The following is a 24,055-nucleotide window of genomic DNA, read 5'->3' on the forward strand; positions in this document are numbered from 1 at the left end:
TGTGGCGTTGCATGGCGCGCACTAACTCCTGAGCCAATAGAACGCCGCGCTACCTCCTACTACCCCTGCCACCCCCAAATGTTCCTCTGCGAAGCGTCTGAGAGATTATGGGCGCGCGTTTGGTGTAAACTGGGTCCTTTTTCCAACATATGTTAATTTTAAACAACTCTAGCAGCGTGAATATACTAGCTATAGTCTTAGTTCGCGATGCATTTAAATTGTAATCTCTTCTTTTATTTAATTATAATAATTAAAACTAGCTAACTACTGTATTAGGGGGCAAGATACAGCCTCAAAGTTTAAAGATGCATTTTTGAAACTGGTCCCTTTCCACCAGCCGCATCGACACAGCAGCTGTACTCTACCACCACCACTCTGTTTCCTTCCAAATTTACGGAGGTGCCTCTTATACCTTATTACAAACAGCTCACCTAATTATACTATACCTATACTAGTAGGTATGGATTTGCTTTGCAGTAGGGGGGAAGCTTTGGGCAGAGGCTCGTGCAGAGCTTTAGTAGAGCTTCGTGCAGAGCTTCGTGCAGAGCTTCGTGCAGAGCCATGTGCAGAGCTTCGTGCAGAGCCATGTGCAGGCGTGCAGACGTGTAGATTGCAGGCGTGCAGACGTGTAGATTGCAGACGTGCAGACATTCGTACGGGCGTTCGTGTGGGTGACTAATTGATTAATCAATTGTATGGACGTTTATAAAGCCGTTCGTACGGGCGTTTGGTTGATTGATCGTATAGACGTTTATAGAGCCGTTCGTGTAGACGATTATAGAGTCTTCCTAGTATATCAGTGCTGCGTATTAGGAGAGCTTTGGAGCTCCGTATTAAGCTTTGAGTAGAGCTTCGAGCAGAGCCTCGCGTAGAGCTTTTAAGCAGAGCTTTTGAGCAGAGCTTTTGAGCAGAGCTTTTGAGCAGAGCTTTTGAGCAGAGCTTCGTGCAGAGCCTTGAGTAGAGCTTCGAGCAGAGCGTCGTGCAGAGCTTTGAGCAGAGCTTCGTGCAGAGCTTCGTGCAGAGCTTCGTGCAGAGCTTCGAGCAGAGCTTCGAGCAGAGCTTCGAGCAGAGCTTCGAGCAGAGCTTCGAGCAGAGCTTCGTGCAGAGCCACGTGCAGGCGTGCAGACGTGTAGATGTGCAGACGTGCAGACGCTCGTACGGGCGATCAATTGCAGAGACGTTTGTAGAGACGATTGTATGGGCAATTGTTTGGACGTTCGTACGGGCGTTCGTGTGGGCGATTAATTGATTAATCAATTGTATGGACGTTTATAGAGCCGTTCGTAGAGACGTTCGTATGGGCGTTTGTATAGACGTTTGTATGGGCGTTCGTGTGGGCAATTGATCGATCGATCGATTGATTGTATGGGCGTTCGTACTGGCGTTCGTACTGGCGTTCGTGCAGACGATTGTAGTCTTCCTAGTATATAGAACTTGTATTTGGGCTTGTTTTTGAAGGCCTTATAAACGGCTTTGTATAGGCGTTCGTGCAGGCGTTCGTGCAGGCGTTCGTGTAGGCGTTTGTGTAGGCGTTCGTGTAGGCGTTCGTGTAGGCGTTCGTACAGACGTTTGTAGAGACGTTTGTAGAGACATTAGGGGCACAATTAGGCTCTATTGTGGATGGATTCTGTAGAGCGAGAGGAGGGCTTTTGAATGGAGGTATCGGCGAGTTGAGCGGTGGTGTATTAGGGGGCGATATACCGCGTTAAAGGCAATACAACTGTCGTCTACTAGGCAGGTGGCCTGCCTTTACAAATCGCGACCATAATCCCTCAGACCCTCGGAGAGGAATCCACCTCGGGGCTCTATAATTGGCTACTAAAGCTAGCGCAAACGCTAATGCCTGCGGCGTACATTTGGCTGCGGCGCCGGTCGCTAATTGGCTTAGGAGTTTACAGGAGTCACAGGGGTTACAGAGGTGTGGCGGTGCCAGCCGCAGGAGGTAAGGTGGATTTTCTCTCCGAGGGTCTGAGTCAACTGAGATAAACGGGAGGCGCTTCTAAGCCGTCACGTCACATTAATCCGGCTCGTACCGAAGTCCGTTCCAACGCTAGTTTGACGTACAAGGGGGTGACATGAGCGGGCCAACCGCCCTCCCTGCAAGTTTTGGTGGCATTATAACCATATCGGCAGCATTTTAGCGGGACGCTACTATAATGCTACCAAAACTTGCAGGGAGGGCGGTTGGCCCGCTCATGTCACCCCCTTGTACGACTGCGAGCTAAACCCTTCGCATGTCATTGCTGTGGGTTGGTTGGTGAGGTGGCTGATTGGTTCATCTACGTTCGGACTCCGAAGCTCACCCCGTCTGTAAAACCAGAGTACAGTAAGAACGGCCTTCTAATTCGAGAAGGGGGCGGAGGGGTAGTTGGCACGATGAAGTTGTTCCGTCGGCATGAATAATATGAAGCCCATTTCCTATACCGCCTTTAGCACGCATGCTACTTCCTAGCTATTCAATTCATCATGCCTAGCAAACGCGGATGGGATTTGACAGTATGGATGATCATTTTCACTAGCCTCACGGTCTTGACTATGGTCCTGCGCTTTTGCGCTGCTCGTGTCCAGAGGAGAGGATTGCGCGTCGATGACTATCTCATCGTTGGTGCATTCGTAAGTCTCGAATCATTCAATGAAAATCATAACTTACATACTCATAGGCTTCTCTCATGGCCTTAGAAGGCACTAGCTGCTGGGGTAAGTACTCTAGAAAGATAAAATATTTTATAATCTCTAACATTGCTGCTACAACAGCAATTAATAACGGCCTCGGAGCACATACTGACACGTTGACTCCATATCAAGCGTCGGTACAGCTCAAGGTATGTAGGCTCTTTCACTATTCCTAACTAAGCCTTTGTCAGAACGCAGCTTATAAAATTGTAGCTGCTATTGTCGTCGGGTATAACTTGGACATTGGCCACAGTGCTCTGCAAGCTCGCCGTTCTCTGGCTGTACACCCAGATCTTCACGATACGGAGTTTCAAGCTCGCCGTTTATGTCGTGATGGCCATAACGGCTTGTTACGCCCCAACTTTCATTCCGATTTTCTTCACTCACTGCGTGCCCTTGTCTGCCTCCTGGGATCCGGACCCGGTCGTGCAGATGACGAAATGTCGACCTATCTCAAGACAGGAATACGCTTCCGTTGCGATTAATATGGCACTGGACTTAACTGTGGTCGTCCTCCCTATTCCTGTCGTATGGGGTCTGCAAATTCCAACCAGAAAGAAGATCTTCGTGAGCTGCATGTTCAGTCTCGGTTTGATGTATGTGCCCTACTGAATGATTTTTGCGCAATTCAACTAAATCTGTCTGCCTTAGCATCGTGTGTGTGATGGCCTGGCGGATCCAGTCTACAGTGGCATCAACCACGGATCCGGACTGGAACTACACTTTGTATATTACTGCACTCCAGAGCCATCTGGAGCTTTGGCTTGGCATCATCGCCGCCAATCTCCCGACACTAGCTCCCCTATTTAACAAGTTCATTAAGCCTGCCATAAAAAGTTACTTGGGCTCGCGAGGCTCCAAGCAGCCTTCAGCAGGTGGTAAACACGTCAGAACTTTCGGTAGCGGAGACCCAACCAAACGGGATAAGTTCAATCGCCTCGATGATGATTCCCTGGATTACCCCGAAGAGCCAATCGAGAGACAGAATTTCAGTAAAGTTGAAACCTGTGCACCGCTGAGCCGGTGCGCCAGTCCCTTTTCCATTTCGATGCGGCGCGATTTTGAAGTTGGCGTTGAAGTTTTCGACCGACCACAAAAAGAGGCGATACAAGCACACAGCCCAGTGTGATGATACAGCGTTTGACCGTGGTTGATGTGACGACGAGTGAGGGGTACTTGATGCGCAGGCTCATGCAAGATCGAACGGCTCCGCCTTCCTTGCCTAGCTGATTTCGTTTGCGTACAAAATTTCGTATCTAGAATAGCATTCTGCACGGCCTCGATTTGCATTGGTAGCCGCTTGAGAACGCTCGGGCTTTCCTTATATTATACCCAATCACACAGAAATTATGATAGGATTTTCGTTTCTTATATGTTCCCCACATAACTGGCTGAAGTAGCTGAAAAGACAGCCGAAATGGGGGCCCGATTGGCTTGAGATCTGTCGACCTGAATCGGATTTACTTATTACCGTCTTACCCTTGACTCGGTCACCGACTCGGTCACCGACCTAGTATAAATAGTCTCTTTTCTTCATAGATCAATCTACCCATGAGTTCTATTGTTCGACAAGATCCAATAAGCGGCGAGATAATTTTGCGGTAAGCAATGCAGAAGCGCGCAACAGGGAATACGAAGTGATGCGACGACGGGGATTTTTTTATTTTTATTTTTAAATTAGACGTAACTACAGTAAAAACTGGTTAGTACAATATCTGATTACAACGATATACTCTATATTACGATCTACACCCCTTAATCAAATTATTTTTGGTGTAATATTACGATATTCTGACTTTTGATGATATCGTTAAGTCTCCCCTACCAAAATCGTTATAACCAGTAGAGATTTTATATGGGAGGGAGTTGTAACGTGTCCCGCTCCACGTCGCTATATAGCCAAAAAGATAGAGAGTACTCGCGAACTTGTATAACTCTTGCGGGATCTAATATATATGCTCTTATACGAGCCTAATTTAGCCGGTAAGGTAGACGCCTTAAGCCTTTTTAAGTATAAAGCCCCCCCTCTTATTACTTATTAACCAAACACGTGACTCTTTATATAACAATACCATTGGTATAACGATACGCTTGGCCGTACGAACCGTATCGTACTAACCAGTTTTTACTGTAGTATTAAAAGGCGTACCTCTGAGGAAAAGCGCGCACAAGGTGGGCGCGTGCACGAGGTCTAGTGTTCCGCGACGACGGGGATGAATGGTGGCTGAGCCTCAAGCTGCAAGTCCGTGGCAGGGGTTAAAGTCCGCCGCTTAACCTAAATCGGCTTGGAAACGGTGTTAGCTACGCCTTTCCCGGGGTCTCCACAGTTTTTCTTTCAGTATCGCAAGATCTGCGGCGAGGACAGACCCCACATTCACTCTTGTTACCCTACGCATTTATTATCATCCATGGCCCACCTCGCTCCTGGCTTTTCTCTATCTTCCTTCCTCCCTCAGCCTCTTTCATACCCAGCTTCATTCCCACTTCTCTCACTCCCTCCAACACTCTCAAGCCTTGAAACCTCACCTTTTACTTCCGATTGACAATATGAATCCTCCATTCCCGTCACCAACACCAACTTGGCACAACGACATCTATCCCGCCATTAACCCCACTAACCCTAACCTTAGCCATGCTGGCCAAACCATCATTGTCACCGGCGCTGTAAGTCTACTATCTATGCTAGAAGATTCTCAATTTAAGTCATCGTGCGTGTTCTGACAGTGCTGGCAATAGGGCAGTGGCATTGGCCGCGAGACAGCCATTGCATTTGCTGCTTCGGGAGCTAAACATGTCGTTCTTGTAGGCCGAACAGAATCAACGCTCCTCGAGACCCAGAAGTTGATCCCGAGTGGCACCACAACATGCTCTGTTTTCGCAGGCTCTGTGACTGATGAGGAAGCTATGGAGAAGGCTGCCAAGACTGTCGGAACCTGGGATGTGTTAGTCCTCAATGCCGGCTACATCTCTGCCCCGGCTCCAATCTCCAAAGCTCCTCTCGACGACTACTGGAAGAACTACGAGGTTCGTTTCATGCTATAGAATTGACTTGGTAACAATCGCTGATTCATACAGACAAATGTTAAATCAATCGTCATCCTGGCCAAAGCCTTCTTCCCTACAGCCAACCCCACGCGTGTGGCCGTATTGGCTGTTACTGCCGGTGCAATTGCCCTTCCGACCAAGCAAGTCATTGGCCTCTCAGGGTACTTGTGCTCCAAGCTAGCTCAAATCAAGACCCTTGAATTCCTCGCAGCCGAAAACCCCAACATGTTCTTCTCCAGCGTCCACCCAGGAATGATTGAGACCGAGATCTTCCTGAAGTCCGGTGCAACACCCGACATGCTGCCCATGGATACAGGTTAGTATATATCTTGCAAGTGAACAGTCAACTAGCTGAGTAGAATGCTAATTCGCCTTTGTAGCCAAGCTCCCAGCTCATTTCATGGTGTGGGCGTCGCAGCCCGAGGCACAATTCTTGAACGGAAGGTTCGTGTGGGCAAATTGGGATGTTGAGGAACTCAAGGCCAAGGCGCAGGAGATCGAGCCGACTAACCAGATGATGATCGGCTATGAAGGATGGCCGTTCCCACATATGTGATAGCCGAATGGTTGGGAGGCATGCATGTCATGCACATGATAACGAGATGAGCTGAGCAAAGTAAGCAGTTCAGAGTTGATAATAAGCAAGCAAAGCTGGCTTGGGACCGTGCGCAAAGCCGTGTAAATGCTATGGTAAAAGCACAAGTGCAAGGTCATTAACATGGTCTGTGGTCTAGTGCAAGGTGGTCATGTCAACCTGTGCACGGTTTTGCGCACGGCCTTACGGCTTGCTTGCTTGTTAGGCATGATGATGTTCAGGTTAGCAGGGATTACCTGGATATATAAGATAATCACAATGGCTTCAATTATGAAAATAAAATAGAAACAGAGGTGGTTCTTCCTCTGGTCGCAGACTCAAAATTTCCATTTTTTTGCACGCGGAATACAGAACTCTGAAGCCCGCCATTCAGTATCTTCCAACCCCACCAACTGAGAGATTAGATGTTACTTCATCACATTAATGCGGAGGTGGCTATTCGGGCTGATGTAAGGGTATTAAGAGTTATACCTTGTGCAAATCAGGCCCAGGCCGGGGCGGTATTCTTGGTAGGTAGGGTTATTAAGGCAATTAAGGTGCTTATACAGACGGACAAGCAATGACTGCTAGCTATGGAGCCTATTGGTCCGGAGATGCCGGGTTGGTACGCCTTGCTATTATATAGAAATATACCACTGAGACACATATACTATTCGTGGGTGCTGATTCCGTTAATTGAAAATAAGTACCCAATCATGCAATGTACTTCCCAAAAGATATTCGAAGAACCATGCATAGTTACTACGGAGCCTCAATAGTGACATGGGACACGGCAGGCTACCGTGTTGGTTTTATGTAGGATTTATCACGTGTGACGGCAGTGCTCATTGTTGGTGGCCCATACGCGGAAATCAATGCCGTCTTCGAAGCCTAAGCCACCTGAACTTCTCATATTGGCAGCCCTAAAGGTGGCGCAGGCGTGTACGACCCAGCTCATGCAAGTCCGCCGCCTCCNTGGGGAGCTACCAACCCTTGCATGTCACTCGACGTACTCTAGCGGCTACACGTAATACTACGGACTCTGTTTTTATGGTCTACGGGATCCGAAAGTGGTCCTACGACAGTGACTTACCGGGTTTGAAGATTCACTTTATCTATCAAATGATAACTGCTAATTATTCTCCGTCCGAGGTCCACAAACTAGGACTCAAATCATGTCAAGGAATAGGGTAGAGGACAACCGATTCGATGTCTTCGACTTAGAGCATCATAACTTATCCGCTTCAATTCCCCCACCGACGTCACATAATGGCCATATGTCATGGCTTTCATGCAGAGTACGTGACTTCCTCACGTGTGCAGACTCTGCAGTCAGTCTCACCGCCGCGAAAAATACGAGCAATGGGCAAAGAGCTTGGCTCCACGCCCACTAAAGATACCCGCAGCTTTCCAGTACGGTTTAAGAAGTCTCTATACAGCCTCTGGCTCTTCACAAAAGACGACACCCCAACCTTCGTCGTCCCAAACACCGTCTTCGGCGTCTGCGGTGCCCTCGCCGGCTCCCGCCTCATCATCCACAATGGCACCTTCACCTCAGTGTTGCTCCGCCTCCCCTACATCTTCCTCTTCAACTGGTCCAACCTCCTCGTCTTCGACCTCGCAAACCAGCGCCTCCCCGAGTCCGCCCGAGAAGACACGCTCAACAAGCCCTGGCGGCCCGTCCCAAGCGGGCGCATGACGTCCACCCAGGTGCGCAAATGGATGCTCCTCACAATCCCGCTCGTGCTCGCCTTCAACCACTTCGCCATGCACGTCGGCACCGAGACGGCCCTGCTGTACACGCTGACGTGGCTGTACAACGACCTCAAGGGCGGCGACGAGGGCTGGTTCCTGCGCAACGCCATCATCGCCGCCGCCTTCGGTCTGTACAACCTCGGGTCGTTGAAAATCGCCGCGGCCACCGGCGCCGCGTCGAACGTCACGGTCGCCGGCTACGCTTGGATCGCAATCATCAGCGGCGTCATCCTGACGACGATGCATGTGCAGGACTTGAAAGACGTCGCGGGCGACAAGGCCCGTGGCCGCAAGACGGCGCCGCTGGTTATGGGGGACCTCCCGGCGCGGTGGACGCTGGCGATTCCTGTGCCGGTGTGGACGGCGTACTGTGCGTGTTTCTGGGGTCTGGGATGGCTGATTGCTGCGCCGGCGGCGGTGTTGGGAGGGTATGTCGCGTGGCGCTGCTTGTGCGTGAAGGGGAAGAAGGCGGATCGGAAGACGTGGCAGTTGTGGTGCTTGTGGACCGCCGTGCTGTATATGATGCCATTGGTGCGGTGAAGTAGATTATGAGGAGGGGGAAGTGATTTGGCTTGAGGAAGGGGTAAGTGCGTACCTTTAGCGAAGGGAGGCTGAATAATGTCTTAAGGAGGCGTAAAGAGTTCCGCATGGTTTGGGTTATTAACACACTACATGTTTTCTTCGGTTATTAATTTCTGTCATTAGTGGAGCATATGGGCATGCCGCTCTTCTAACAGACTAGTCACGACATTCGGGCAATTGTTGTCCTTTTTGATGCTACTTAGAAGAATTCATGTCAGCATAATATAAATAATCTTTGGAATATTCAAAGCCTTACCTTCATCTTCTTCATTCGCCGTAACTTTAGCTGAAGAAGAATGTTTGGTCTGTAAGCAGGTCCTCTCTTGTTACCTCATGCACCACCGACAGAAGCGCACTCCAAAATGCTATTCATGTAACGTGGGTGACAGGGTTTTGACGGTGTGATGGGTTTTGACGGTTTTGAACATCAAAACTTTAAGCGAGAGGACACAGACAAAGTTTGTATGGGAAACCTTAAAACCGTCAAAACTCATCACACCGTCAAAACCCTGTCACCTACGTTATTCCTTCTATACAAGTTGGGTTCCAGATGAGCCTCTGAATTACTTCAGAACTACGCTCTCAAAGGGCTTATGCGGAATCCTTATAAAGTGGATGCTATCTCGGGGGGCCTCAGCAGCTATTTGTCGCCGTCTTAGGCCTGGCTTTCTGCGCCTACATCTTGGCCTACAACGCTAAAGCCGAACGAAGGCTTGTACAGAGAACACTTTTCGATAGAGACTGAGATACACTTCAATTTTGCAGTGCCCTCTTCAACGACAAAAGCCTTCCTTATTTACTCTGAGCCCTCCTTTAATCTTCGTGCCAGTTTCAATTTTAACTTACGTGAACAATAACTATCCTAGACTGCAACTTTGACGGTACAGTTCGCTCATTCTTTTCAAATCCCCGAGTCATTTTGAAGGGCCTCAATCAGTTTTGTTCCAATGGTTCAAAGGATTATTGAACCATGTTTTCCAGCTGTCACAGACACGGTTAGTCTCCGCAAGCCGCAACGGAGTCATTTGAGCGACAACGACGTTTTGACGTTCAAAAGCTAGACCGCTAGATGCGTACCAAGCAATGTGACATTGCATAAGCTAAGCCAGGATTGTCAGCCTTGAAAGCAATAACCAAGTATCCGCCAGCGGGAAGCAACGCCACATCCCGCCGCGGCGGGTTGTTGGAGTTTAAAACTAAAGGATTTAATGCATTATACGTTTCATTTGATTGAGCAAGTGATGCAAAGTCGTGACTGTCCAAGTGGATCTGAAGTAGGGTTAGCTGGACTCTGGAAAATTTCTGTGTTAAGGCTAGCTTACAGGGCGGCTTCAGGTACTGTCGAATAGGACGATCAAGAATGAGAACGCTGGTTTCTTGTGAGAGGCTCCAGAGCCTCATGAAGTGGGTGGGTCAAAGGCACCCCTGATCTAAGCTTGATATAGTAGTGATCGACGCCAGGCCGACACTCCCCCGACTGCATAGAGCCTTATGAGCTGCTATAAGAAAGTAGAATACAAAAAGTCACGATATTAATTTGGTATTAAGTTAAATATATCCCCTTAATCTTTCTTTAATATTAACTAGATTTAATTAATAAATAAGGGTTCTATACAAACCGGCCTCTTTCCACGCGGTGGAGCCCGGGAACCTGGTAGTTACTATCGGCGTTCCATCAGGATCGTGCCAATAGACTACCAAACGCAGAGACGTATGTACAGCTGAGAAGATCCTAATTACCTTTATATTTTTTCTCTCTTTTCTATATAGGCTATAGTATAGTAGTAAGTACTTAGAGGTTTATATAGCGTTATATTCCCCAAAGTATCTACCTTCTTCGTTCTTCCCTATTATTTTAGAGAAGGATTTAAAATAGCCTTTTCTAGTTTTAGCTAAAGGAAAGCTAACTATAGTTTTTTAGGATATCTATCTTTAGGAGCTTTAAGAGGGGGGGATATCTTCCTTTATAAATCTAGTGTAGTGTTTTCCTTTATTCTTAGAGGTGCCGACGGGCTCGTGCACGCTGCGGGCTCATGCACGCAGACTTGCGGCTGACAGAATATCCTGTCAAACCTGTCAAACAGACAGGGTGTCAGCTGACAGGGCTGTCTGTCATAACAGGGCTTGGCAATCTAAAAATTAATCTACCCTCCTACAATACCTATCGACATAAAAATTACACCAAATTATAGAGAAAAGCCTACTCTATAAAGCTATGAGATCTTTAGCTCCTTATACGTGCGCGACGTTAAGAGGAATTCGTCGCCGTAGAGGCCCCAATTCTACCTCTGCACCGCCAAGCCGCGCAGTAAACACCAACGCTGAACGCTTACGCCTACGCCACCAGCCCTCTGCGTAGAGCTGTGGAGCTTTGCGAGAGCTCTACTAATACGCAGCACTAATATACTAGGAAGGTTCTATAATTGCCTGTACAATCGCCCGTACAAACGCCCATACAATTAAATCGATCAATTGCCCATACAATCGTCTCTACAAACGTCTCTGCAATTAACCGCCCGTACGAACGTCTGCACGTCTGCACAGCTACACGTCTGCACGCCTGCACGTGGCTCTGCACGAAGCTCTACACGAAGCTCTACACGAAGCTCTGCACGAAGCTCTACACGAAGCTCTGCACGAAGCTCTACACGAAGCTCTGCACGAAGCTCTACACGAAGCTCTACACGAAGCTCTACACGAAGCTCTGCACGAAGCTCTGCAAAAAGCTTTTATATAGAGCCTCCGTAGTAGAGCCGTCGTACGCAGAACCGTCGTACGCAGAGCCGTCGTGCAGAGCCGTCGTGCAGAGCCGTCGTGCAGAGCCTCCGTATACAGAGCTTCGTGCAGAGTCTCCGTACGCAGAGCTTTGTGCGGAGCTTCGTGCAGAGCTTCGCGCAGAGCTTCGGTACGCAGAGCTTTGTGCAGAGCCTCCGTACGCAGAGCTTCGTGCAGAGCTTCGTGCAGAACTTCGTGCAGAGCTTTGTGCAGAGTCTCCGTACGCAGAGCTTTGTGCGGAGCTTCGTGCAAAGCTTCGTGCAGACCCTGAGTAGGCGAATCGCCCATTCGGCGGCGCGCTCCACTAGATATCGTGGAGGCGCACGGAGTAGATATACTTATCGATTATAGAGCTGCTTCTGCGGATTAATTTAACGGTATTTCTGAGATAATAGCTGTTGTAGGGGTATAGATTAATTTTGTTAAAGAAGGTGACTACTCTACATATAAAATAAGTCGTATTGTTTGATAAACCTCGCGAAAGTCTCTTAGACCATAGAATTAACTTTTTAATAAAAAAGGTTAGCGATATCCGCTAATTGATTCTATGGTCTAAGCTTGCTAAGGTAAGGGCTGATTAAGGAATTCTGGGTATCCCTTTATAGTTTCTTTATCGTATAGTAGCTGGTAGAGGGTTTTAAGATAATAATAAATTAAATTTTCCTTTTTTGGCTTAGGCTGTCAGACCCTGTTCTGATAATATCTTGATACTGTCAGCTGATAGGCTGGCTGTTTAACAGGGCTGTCAAGCCTGTTACCCGCAAGTCTGCATGCACGGTTTGATCACGCATCATCACCAACTTCAAAAATTCACAACTCTACTAAATATTTATAGATTTCTACCAAATTAAAATCTGAGAGTCTTTTGGTGTTGCGCTTTTATTCTATCGTAATTATAGAGTCGCCGTACCATTTAGGGGGGTTGCGTATTCGTTAAGGCCGCCTAGAGGCCGCCTTTATAACCCCATCCTCTATATACATAAGGGATATTATTGCGGACACCTCAGGTTGCCCTCAGGACAACCCCCGGACGCCCCTTAGATGGTCGCCGGTCACGTACCGGAGGCACATACCCGTAGTATATAGTCTCCACAATCCCAAAGGCCTTACCTCCTTAAGGATTCGTCTCTCTCACCAATCTATCCTATTCCACAATCGTGTCCTTATAGCCCCCTGTCTACAAGATCCCCTTACATTTAAATCCTTCCTACTCTTTTTTGGAAGGGCAGTCGGCTTTAAGGACTAGATTGTTTATTTATATCTTTTATTTACAACTACTATTCTCCCTTAAAATCTCGCGACGACCTAAACGGAAACTCTACGGATACCTTATAGAAAGCCGTCGCGTAAAGGCAGGAAGGTCCCTCTAATAGCGAGAGATTGCGATAATATAACCCTCTAGGTAAGACGGCCGAACAAGCCCTAATACCTAGATGCTCTAGGAGCTTAAAGACTCTTATACACCTATAGTTACCGCTAAGGAAAACGCAGACACCCTCTATAATAGTCGCAACGCTACTAGAAAGCAACCGGAACCCCTCTAGCCCTACTTAGGCTAATTAGAAGATTAAGCACTAGAGGTAACCCTAAGATCTTCCCCTAAGCTAGAAATGCTAAAGAAATATACTAATATATCTAACTAGGGACCCAACCGGAACCCTCTTAGAAGACCACTGGCCTATAATTAGTATAGTAGCGGTATATAAACTACTTACAAGCTAAGTAGGCCTACCCCTTTAGGAAACTAAACCTAAACACTAACTTAAAACCTGAGGCTTATTAGAAAACCTATACTAGCTACTAGTACTAATACTACCTCTATAGTAGGAGCTTCTTTAAGCCTAAGTTTAGAAGGTTAAGAGCCCTATACTAATCTTCTTTAAGACGAATATTAGGAAGCTGTTATAAGGCTCTTAAAAGCTATATAGGAGGAAGCTACTAATAAATATATTAGAATCCTTTAAGGGCAAATCTATATTTAGTAGGGTTTAATTTAAGCTAGGCAAATTCTTTTATAACTTAGTTAAGGCTAAGGGCTTTTTAGGGGCTACTTAGTACTTACCTAAGGAGGTATAGAAGACTTAGAGAGGCACCTATATAATAAATAGAAAAAGGATATAGACTAACTAGCTAAGGCCTTTAGTAGTTTAGAACTTCGTTATAGACCTAATGCCTAACAGCTAGACAATTGGGTTCGCGAGGTAGATAACTTCTTTAAGATGCTGATAATACGAGATAATACCAAAGAGCGTATATACTAGATTATTAGCAAGATTAAAGACCGATTACTAAACCAGATTACGCTTAATTAACTTAATAAAGAGTAAATTATAATATAGCTATAGCTATAAACCTTCCTAAAGGGTTAGACCTAAGATCTGTATATTGTATAATACGATAATATAAAACAATTCTGGAATAGTATATAGCTAGACCGTTAAGACTTCCGCTAGTTTATAAACTTTATAAAAACTTATACTTAACAGATAGATTTAGAGCCCTTTAAAAATAAAGACGGTAGTATTTATAAGAAAAAGAAGATTGGATTTATCTAGGCTAGAATTAAGCTAGCAATTTGTAATAAAATAAAGCGCGTAGAAGCCCTACTACGGATTACCATATATACGGATTTTAAATAAGCGGTTCTAAACGCTAAGGATACGGTAAGGAACTAGACCTCTTTTAGTGTCACGGCACTGACCTGACGCGTTGTTATGGCTCGTGTACGCGTATGCATGAGCACGGACCTGACCCCTGACCGACACGTATATATACCGCCTCACCTCCTACATAGATCCTCACACGACATCGTTTGTCAATCATATACAGTCACCTCGTACATCGTACCTTGACAGTCCGCACGTACTGTGACATTTAGTAGGAAACTAGGGGGTCACTAAAAGTATAGGTACTCTAGTAGTAATATAGGGCAGACCTAACCTTTAAAGAAGCCGTTCTTAAAGAGAACTTTAGAAGGGTTAAAGTTAGGAACCTTAAATAACGGGAAAGACTTTTAGGGTTAACCTAATACCTATCCGGCACCTTTATAGGAACACTTTAAGAAGTTAAGAGAAAACTCTAAAGGTAGATTTTATTAGAAAAATAAATAGAGTAATAACCGCACTAATAATCTAAAAAAAGAAAAACCCTAGTTGCGGACCTCTTTTAGCTATAACTAGGGCAAGATATAGAAGGAAAGTGTCAGGTGAAACCTGAGTAGATAGCTATGTAGCTGCGAGGTACAGGCGACCCGCAGGCGACTCGCCTATGGAAACCCCTTACCTCGCACCTCAGACTCCTCCTTCTCCCTTAAGGATTCGTCTACTGTGCAATATACCCTATTATTCTATCATTGGACTCCCTATCCACATCCTTACCTCACATTCGAATCCTTACCAATCCCTTTAGGAGGATAGCCGGTTTAATTTTCTACGATCCACGATGCCTCCGAAGACAAGATCGACGCCTACACTTAACGGCGACACGCTAGCGACACGACTACAGAACGCCTTAGGATCTAGTGCTAGAAGCACATTAGTAGAATCTACGCGACCTTCCGAATCTTAAGACGATTAGATATCTATAAACGCTGGAAACCAATTTAACTTATATACCTGGGCTTAACAGGAGCTTAGTAAGGTTACTAGCGTCCTACTAAATACTGCTAACCTAAAGGAGCTAGATAAGCTGGCTAATAAAATAGCCAACTTACGGAGTATTATCGATTTAATGAAGCCCTCCTATTGCCTCTTTAGTGAAGAGCACGAGTCGCGTATTAAACGTATACGTTAAATAAATCTTAACGCCCTGGTTAAGAAGTCACCGCCTAATATTAGTGGCACTACTTAATAGAAGTTTAACTAATAGATTACCGTAATTAAGAATCGATTTGAGATTAACGACGCTAACTATAACTGCGAGTAATGTACGCGCTAGGCCATTAAAGGTCTTATAAAAGAGAAGATAGTTACCTAACTAGTATATCGCCGCCTAGGCGCCAAAGATAAGGGTCCTCTACTATAGGACGAACTTAAGACTATAGTCCAAGACCAGATTAAGAACCCTATAGTAAGACGCTTTAAAAATGCTACTATATACTATATAACTGTAATAAAGGAGAACCAAAAGTTTAACACCTTCTTAGCCCGTATACGTAGCTTAGAGGACCTCTTCTTATACACCCCTTTTATTAACCCTAATTAGTAGGTAGACTTTTGGTTCTTATATCTCCTAACCTACCTATAGGTAGAGCTCTTCCGCCAGAACTTCGCTATATAGGTAATAACCGCTAAGGACCTCTTTGCAGAAATCCGCCATATAGAGCAATTACTCAACACTATAAAGCTCGCGGAAGACCGCGTAGCTAGTAATAGCAGATCCTTATACCCGAAGCGCAGTCGTAGCATAGGCTCCGTAGGGTCAGGTTTAGAGAACGGAACCCTAGGAAGGCGACGCTTTCCTAACTAAGCTTTAGGGGAGACTACTTAACAGCTAGATGGCTTAGAGGACCCCCTAAACGCTAGCGATACGCCTACGCATTACAAGAAGAACGTAGGTAGTAATTGTAAAGAACACTAGCGGCAAACCGCTATAAATAATGCCTAACTATTAGGTAGCAGGTCCGTCCGTAACCGGGGTCCTTTAACTAAGGTCTACGACCCGCTAGTAACCTACTGGTAGTAGCCTATACCAACAACTTATACTAGATAGGTCCGTCTATAACTAGGGTCCTTTAACCAGAGTTTATAACCCGCTAGTGACCTACTAGTAGTAACCTACACTAATAACTTATACTGGATAGGTCCGTTTATAACTAGGGTCCTTTAACTAGGGTCCTTTAACCCGCTAGTAACCTACTAGTAGTAACCTATACTAATAACGTATATTAGTAGATAGGTCCGTCCATAACTAGGGTCCTTTAACTAGGGTTTACAACCTGCTAGTAACCCGCTAGTAGTAACCTATACTAATAACCTATATATAAGCCTAAAGATTTGGATACCGCATACCCCTAAACATATACCTTGCGTAGGCGTATCGCGACCTAACGCTAGATGGGGAGAAAGGGAACGTATTGTGGTATATATTACAATAGATACGCCCTAGGGTGAAGTCCGCCTATATACTTAATACAATAATACGTACTAAATTAACCCTTAATGCTATATAAAAGTTGCGGGTTATAGACCTTATAGGCGGTCCTAGTGCTATTATACTAATAACCTAGCGCCGGCAGACCAGAGTATCCTACTATTCTTACTGAGACTTTAACTAACCTATAGCGCTAGACCCTTAGCCCAGGCAACAGTCCCCTATAACAACCCTATAAGTAACCTACGTATCGCACATTACCTCGCTAGCACTAGCTTTACGCAAAGCCTTATACCACGGCAAGTAGTAGTAGTAGCTACCTTAGCCGAAACGGCCTTTACGGAACACCCCCGAGTTACTAGTCCATCCGTAGAGTATAAGGGACGCCTTTACACACTCTATATATAACTACCTAGGGGCAAGTTCCTACTGGTAATACTTAAGGACTCCTAAGGTATAATAAGGTCTAGCCTTACTAAGGACCTCCGCAAATACCTAGGTACTGCAATACCTGCTAACGCTTAAATCGTACTACTATACACCTTATGGTAAGCGCTGCTGCTACTAAAATATAGCCTATATTAAAGAAAGGCAGATGATATCCTAAAGGATTAAGGAATAAGCTAACGCTTATAGTAAGAGTTGCGGTATATATACGGGGTAAAGCTTAATTCATTAATATCCTATATAAGCCACACTTTACTACAACCTGGCGACTCGCAGGCGACTTATAGGTAAGGCTACGGCGTACCGCTAGTGACCCCTAAGCAATTAAAAAGTACTCTCCTAGGCCTAGACCTAGTCCGTTACTCTATACCACCTTTACAGACTGTCTATACGTTAGGTAATAGGTCCGTCTAAGACTGGGGTCCTTTAACTAGGGTCTACGACCCGCTAGTAACCTACTAGTAGTAACCTACACTAATAACTTATACTAGATAGGTCCGTCTATAACTAGGGTCCTTTAACTAGGGTCTTTAACCCGCTAGTAACCTGCTAGTAGTAACCTATACTAACGACTTATATATTATCCTATACCCGTCCATAACTAGGGTCCTTTAACCGGGGTCTACGACCTACTAGTGACCTACTAGTAGTGACCTATACAGATAACTTATACACTATTTTATATATATACTACGCAGATAACGCGTAAGGCTAAAGCATAGGTTAGCGGCGGATTTAACGGGCATATAGCCTTACCGTCCTAAATCTGGCCGTATATAAGTAACCTATAACCTACCCACGAAGTATACACGGCGCTACGCCGGTATAGCGCAAGGCTAAAGTAGGGTTAGCGGCGGATCTAACGGGCATATAGCCTTACCGTCCTAAATCTGACTGTATGCGAATAACCTATAACTTACCCGCGAGGTACTAGCGACCTGCCTATATAAGCGAACTTTTGGAATATACGCACTAAATTTAGGCGATAGTATAGAGCTACTGGCTCTACCTGTTAAATGGACTAATTAGGATTTTCTATACCGGGTATGCAAAATCGCTATTAGCTTAGTAAAATATAGGGAAGTCTTAGCAAGCTAAATCTAACCAATTAGATAACTTTAACCGGCGGTTAAAGTTCCTTAACATCTTTGCGCCGTGTAAGTATACTACCTGTCTCTCTATACGCAAAATTAGGACGCTCTTTTCCTTCTAATTTTTTCCTTCTAAAGGTTTTTTATAGGGTTTTATCGAGGCCTAAGCATATAAAGGATCGGGGACGACCCTTTTTAAAGGGGGGGCATTGTCAGGTAAAACCTAAGTAGATAGCTATGTAGCTATAAGGTATAGGCGACCCGCAGGCGACTCGCCTATAAGGCACGTGCGCTGCACATACCTATAGAAACCCCTTACCTCGCACCTCAGACTCCTCCTTCTCCCTTAAGGATTCGTCTACTGTGTAATATACCCTATTGTTCTATCATTGGACTCCCTATCTACATCCTCACCTCATAGAAAGACTCTCCGTATTACTATTAAGCTAGAAATAACATTCCCTATAGGTGAGGTATGATAGTTCTAAGTACTATATAACAGCGGCGCTAAAATTAATCTTATATAATATAATTTGGTAAAAGAGTATAAACTTATCCTATTATAAAGGTGGCGGAAACCTATTATAGGCTTCCTAGATAAGTATTGGATTAAGCTATATAGTGCCTATAAGCTTATAGTATTAGTAGCCGACATATATAACCGCACTAAGGTGGTCGGCCTATAACCCTTCTAGACGGCTAACTTTATAGGTTATAACCTTATCCTTAGATACCCTTAGCTTATAGAAGTAGATCTTAAGATATACTTTAAAACTAGAGCCTTTAAATAGTGGAATAATAAAGATTTAGAAGGGCGTATATTACTAATAAGCCTAAAGGACATCCTAGAGAATGTAGCCCTAGGTGAAATAGTATACGCTCTATACCTAAAGGAGTATTAGATCTAACCCCTATTTAATAGTAAGATGGGTATAAAGCCTAGTATAGGTAATAACCCCTTTATAATGAAAACCCTACGGGGAACTGCCGGATAAGTTACGGAGATATTGTAGGGAGGCGGCGATCTTAAGGACCTTATAAGATACTTTAACCGCTATAGGTTACTTTAGCTTAAGCAATCTACGGAGAGCATACTATAGTACCTTAAACGCTACGTTAAGGAGTTCCTTACCCTCTACTGGCTACTATATAAAATAGTTTAACGTATAGTGATAACTATATATAAGCAACTACTACAGCGTATAACGCTGCTCGCGAGTATTCTAAGGGAGCTTTGGGACCTACCTAATAATAACGCGGAGGATAAACGCGACCTTAATTTATTAAATATTTTAGTAGGCCTAAGGGACTTACTAAGGGTATTTTCGGGCAGGAAAGCTAAAGTCCTACCATAGAACTTAGAGTACGATTATGTAATTAATTTAGAAGAAGGTAAGCAACTACCGAACCTTTCTATCTATAACCTCTCGCGTAAAGAGCTTGAGATCCTATAGGAGTACCTTAATGGCTTACTAAAAAAGGGATGGATCCGGCCTAGTAAGTCGCCGTTAGGCGTACTAATCCTCTTCGTTTTAAAACTAGATAGAACTATAAGGCTATATATAGACTATCGCGGGTCTTAATAAGATTACAATTAAGAACTGTTACCTACTACCACTAGTTAGTAAAATGCTGGATTAACTATTTAGGGTAAAGATCTTCACAAAGCTAGATTTATAAGACGCCTATTATAGGCTCTGTATTAAAGAAGGGGATAAATAAAAGACCACTTTTAAGACCTAATACGGCCACTTTAAGTATATAGTAATGCCTTTCGGGCTAGCGCAAATACTATTAGCTAAGGCTTAAGTAGGAAGTAAAGGAGTATATTAGCTATTATAAGAAGTGTTAAGTATATAAGATTCGTAGGCATAAGCTATAGGGTCTACTTAAATTAGTTTTCCCCGCTAGTAAGTCATGGCGATATTACGCTATAGACTTTATTACGGATCTCCCGCCATTTAAAGATGGCTAAGGACGAACATATAATTCGGTCCTCGTACTTATTAATAGGTTTTTAAAGTACGTCCAATACCTTCCCGTTAATAAGATAATTAACGCATAAGCGCTTGCCAACCTAATTAAGGAGAAATGCTTTCTTAAAGTAGATTAGCCGCACTCTATTATTATTAATAGGGGCAGCGTCTTTATAAGTCAATACTAGTCGGATCTATGCTTCTATTTAAAGATAGACTACCGCTATAGTACGGCTTTTTACCTGTAGACGGATGGGCAAACGGAACGCCAGAACTAGGAACTAGAGTCTTACCTACGGATGTATTTAAACTACTAGCAAGACAACTAGTATAAGCTACTTCTATACGCAGAGTACGCTTATAATTTAAAGTAATATATATTGTATAAGTATGCACTAATCCAGATTGCCTATGGCGTCTAACTATTTAGGTTTAATAGTATACCCGATAATCACTAGCTAAGGCCGTATAATTAGTTATAGAATCCTACCGAGAAGTCTAAGGACATCTACTAGAGAGTATAAGGATACCTCTAAAAATAAAAGGAGTAATAGAAGTATATAAAGCAGAGCCTATAAGATGCCTAAGAGTAGTAAAGACTTTAATATAACCGCAAGCACTAAGATAAGCATTTTAGAGTAGGCGATAAGGTTCTATTACGTTTAACAAATATTAAGACCTATTAACTATTAAAGAAGCTTAATATAAGATACCTAGGTCCCTTCTAAGTTAAGGAATAAATTAGCAAGCTAGCCTATCGTCTTTAGCTACCCCTATCTATGGCCTATATATATCTAGTGTTTTATATAAACCTACTAGAGCTATAGTATAAACCACCACTAGAAAAGAACTTCCGTCTAGGCCTAATTAAATACCCTAAGGTGGTGGGCGAGCGGTATGAGGTCGAAGCTATACTACGCTATAAGTCTATTAAGAACAAGCTTTAATTTGAAGTTAAATGGCTAGGCTGGCCCGCTAAGGACTTTATATAGGAACTAGAGGATTACCTTAATTATTACGAAGATATTCTAAAAGAATATTGGGACTAAGGTCTACAATCTATAAGTCGTAGAAAGCGCTCTAATACTATAGTGTTATTGCGACCTATAAAGAAAGCTCGTAAAAAGAGTAAATAGGTTAAATCGGATATAGAATAGATAGGCTCCAGAAACTATAGGGATAGGGCTACGGCCTAAGGTAGGACAGGTCTTTAGCCTTTTCACGTATATAGCATAGAGTTAATAGGGCATTTTGCTAGAATTGTATTCCTATTTATTTATCTATATTAGGAATATTGTTTTTAGGGCTCCTAGGCCCTTCCTAAAAGCCTTTTAAGGCCTTTTTAAGTACCTAATTAAGGTCCTCAATTGCTACTATATACAAAAATAAATCCTAAATACTTAATCCGAAAAGCCACTATGCCTTACCCTTAGGAGTAGGATTAGTATCTATTAGGCTACTAAGTAATAGCTAACAAGAATAGGATTTAGACCCCTTAGTAGGGGTATAAGTAGGTATAAAAATAGGGGGAGGATAATAAGGTGTAGATAGAGTAGAGACTCTTAAACGCTTAATACTAATATTAGGTCCAAACTAATACTAATAAAGCTCTTATAGCGTAAGCTTATAGTTAATAAAGACACGCTTAAGCCTAGAATAAACAAAGATGTTAGCTAGCTAGTATAGTCCAGAACTACCGAGACCTTACTATGGTAACTATTAGTTACCTATCCGCTAGGTGCCTAAAAGGTAACCTACCTAATACCGCATTATATTATGCTCTTTTAAAACTTAACGCGTATACGCGAACTCCTTCCTATAATAGACGGCAACCTTCTTCTTATTACCCCCATCCCACACCCTATCCTTAGTATACTAACTTTGCTCTTATATTAGGCATTACTAGCTAGCTTACTAAGAATTATAGGTGGTGTAGATAGCTATAGCATAGTTTCAAATTCGGCTAAGTTATTTAGCATTTACGCTGGAATAAGAGAGAGCCTAGGCGATGTAGTAGTTAAGGATATTAAAGGAACGTCGCTACTTAGGCCTAGGCTATTAAAGCTTAAAGTTAGTAATGGAAATCTATTAAGAATAGAAAAGCTTACCTTAACGCAACTGCCGCTCTTAATACGTATACAACAATTATAAGGATTAAAGGTATTAGATTTAACGTAGTGCGTCTTATTATAAGCCTCTAGAATCCTATTATTAGATTTCTGGTCTTTTAAAGACGTATAAGCAAAATTATTTAAGTAGGACCAGCACTAGTTACAAGTTAGCGAAGGTTGGGGTTCTATATATAAAGGTAGGGCTAGGATATACTATAGAATTTGCTTAAAAGAGCAGTTAGTAGGAGAATGAAGAGGCATATTAAATTATTAATAGAAAAAAAGAAAATCTTAATAATATATTAAAGATACGTCTAAAATTAGACGAAGGTTAATAATGGGAAAGTAAGGTATTAAGAAAAAGGAGCAGCTTAATAAGCAAAGGTGTTCTTATACTTTACCATCTAATACCCTTCTAGTAAATAGCCGCAACCTTACTAATATAACTCCGTTATAATAGCGCTATTTAGAAGAAAGAAAACACGTGTATAAGTTATTTAACTATTACTTCCTTATAAAAACTAACTACGTAGCCGGGGGAAGGCAATTAAGACGTTAAATTAAAGATGTATATAGGTTAAATTAGACTTAAAATAATACTATAGTATTAAAGAATAACGTTATAAACGTTCTTAATAATCGCATAATAGCTATAATTGCTATTGCGAAATGTTCTTATTTGCTAGGCAGTAGAGCTACGCTAAATATATAGCACAGAACTATTAGATTTAAAAGCATATACACTAAATCTTAAGAGATAAGTCTTTTTAACTAACTAATTAATACCTTAACCGTATTTAATAGCCTAAGGGCAAATACAGGAGTAATATGTTAGTAACGTAGAGGATTATAAAAAAAGGATTATAAGAAAGAATTATAGACTATATCTTAGTAGTCAAAGACGACAGCAAGCTAAGGCTCTATATATTAAATCTTATACTAAAAGGTTTTACGGAACTATACTAGAACACTAAATTACCTATAATACTTATAATTGATTATAGACCGGCATAAAGGCTTAGAAGCAGAGTTGTATAAAAATCCTTATATTAGCCTAGGTAGTTACCGGTATACTTCTAGTAGGCTTCTAATAAGTCTCCTAGTAATCCTTATATCTTTTCTCTAGTTACATTTTTCCCTTATTAAGGTTTTTTAGGAGTTTAAAGTAGGGGTTAGATAGATAGATAATATATAGTAGTATACCAACACCTCTCTAATATCTCTTTAAACCTCTTCCAGGACGAGCCCTTATAATCTCCCTACTATAAGGTAATGGCGATTAGGGGCCGACTATAAGAAGGGGGGGGGGGGTAATGTAAGGGATATTATTGCGGACACCTTGGGTTGCCCTTAGGACAACCCCCAAACGCCCCTTAGATGGTCGCCAGTTACGTGCCGGAGGCACATACCCGTAGTATATAGTCTCCATAATCCCAGAGGCCTTACCTCCTCAAGGATTTGTCTCTCTTACCAATCTATCCTATTCCACAATCGTGTCCTTATAGCCCCCTATCTATAAGATCCCCTCATACTCTACCTTGTACTCCTCCTTAATAGAAACCTCCTCTGGAATAGTAAATATAACCTACTTAACCTTCTACCTCTTCTGTATTAATCTTCTCTCCACTTTAAGCTATATATTAAACCCTTATATAAAGCGAGCCTCATTAATATTAGTTATTCTTAGAATATTTAGATAAAAGTGGTACCATTTTAAAGCGCTTTATAAGCTCTATTAATCTATGTAAATAGAAAAATTATTTATTTAATATTGGGGGGTGTATTACAAGTGTAAGCATATTAAGGGGATTTTGCCAAGACTATCCGGAGACTATCCGGATAGTCTCCGGATACTATCAGCTGATAGGTCTATTATCCGAGAGGCCTATCCGGCCTATCCTCCGCAGGTCTGAAGACGCTTATGATTTTAATAAA

The 24,055-nt window shown here is 43.3% G+C and overlaps 4 protein-coding genes across 4 annotated transcripts; 3 read left to right on the top strand and 1 right to left on the bottom strand.

Annotated features, from left to right (window-relative positions):
• Positions 1-2,362: 2,362 nt before the first annotated feature.
• K441DRAFT_636066 (uncharacterized protein) lies at positions 2,363-4,053 on the top strand. Its single transcript, XM_067646457.1, has 5 exons — positions 2,363-2,613; positions 2,661-2,697; positions 2,755-2,822; positions 2,887-3,269; positions 3,325-4,053. Exons 1-5 carry the CDS (start codon positions 2,467-2,469, stop codon positions 3,800-3,802), a joined length of 1,113 nt encoding a protein of 370 aa, XP_067504233.1. The 5' UTR covers positions 2,363-2,466; the 3' UTR covers positions 3,803-4,053.
• A 992-nt stretch (positions 4,054-5,045) lies between these two features.
• Positions 5,046-6,667, top strand: K441DRAFT_636070 (NAD(P)-binding protein). The gene is made up of 4 exons (XM_067646458.1): positions 5,046-5,337; positions 5,410-5,697; positions 5,749-6,034; positions 6,099-6,667. Exons 1-4 carry the CDS (start codon positions 5,221-5,223, stop codon positions 6,272-6,274), a joined length of 867 nt encoding a protein of 288 aa, XP_067504234.1. The 5' UTR covers positions 5,046-5,220; the 3' UTR covers positions 6,275-6,667.
• A 651-nt stretch (positions 6,668-7,318) lies between these two features.
• On the top strand, positions 7,319-8,848 carry K441DRAFT_659624 (uncharacterized protein). Its single transcript, XM_067648567.1, has one exon. The coding sequence runs from the start codon at positions 7,562-7,564 to the stop codon at positions 8,585-8,587; it is 1,026 nt and encodes a 341-aa protein (XP_067504235.1). The 5' UTR covers positions 7,319-7,561; the 3' UTR covers positions 8,588-8,848.
• Positions 8,849-9,443: 595 nt separating this feature from the next.
• K441DRAFT_109530 (uncharacterized protein) lies at positions 9,444-10,109 on the bottom strand. Its single transcript, XM_067639946.1, has one exon. It carries the CDS (start codon positions 10,028-10,030, stop codon positions 9,695-9,697), a length of 336 nt encoding a protein of 111 aa, XP_067504236.1. The 5' UTR covers positions 10,031-10,109; the 3' UTR covers positions 9,444-9,694.
• Between the last annotated feature and the right edge of the window lie 13,946 nt (positions 10,110-24,055).

The sequence above is a fragment of the Cenococcum geophilum genome (assembly GCF_001692895.1).
Source record: "Cenococcum geophilum 1.58 unplaced genomic scaffold K441scaffold_20, whole genome shotgun sequence".
NCBI lineage: Eukaryota > Fungi > Ascomycota > Dothideomycetes > Gloniales > Gloniaceae > Cenococcum > Cenococcum geophilum.

Coding starts and splice junctions, on each gene's coding strand:
- K441DRAFT_636066 (XM_067646457.1), top strand. CDS start 2,467: ATGCCTAGCAAACGCGGATGGGATTTGACAGTATGGATGATCATTTTC. Junction 2,698..2,754: donor AGAAGGCACTAGCTGCTGGG/GTAAGTACTCTA, acceptor CTGCTACAACAG/CAATTAATAACGGCCTCGGA. Junction 3,270..3,324: donor ATGTTCAGTCTCGGTTTGAT/GTATGTGCCCTA, acceptor TGTCTGCCTTAG/CATCGTGTGTGTGATGGCCT.
- K441DRAFT_636070 (XM_067646458.1), top strand. CDS start 5,221: ATGAATCCTCCATTCCCGTCACCAACACCAACTTGGCACAACGACATC. Junction 5,698..5,748: donor ACTACTGGAAGAACTACGAG/GTTCGTTTCATG, acceptor TGATTCATACAG/ACAAATGTTAAATCAATCGT. Junction 6,035..6,098: donor CATGCTGCCCATGGATACAG/GTTAGTATATAT, acceptor TCGCCTTTGTAG/CCAAGCTCCCAGCTCATTTC.
- K441DRAFT_659624 (XM_067648567.1), top strand. CDS start 7,562: ATGGCCATATGTCATGGCTTTCATGCAGAGTACGTGACTTCCTCACGT.
- K441DRAFT_109530 (XM_067639946.1), bottom strand. CDS start 10,030: ATGAGGCTCTGGAGCCTCTCACAAGAAACCAGCGTTCTCATTCTTGAT.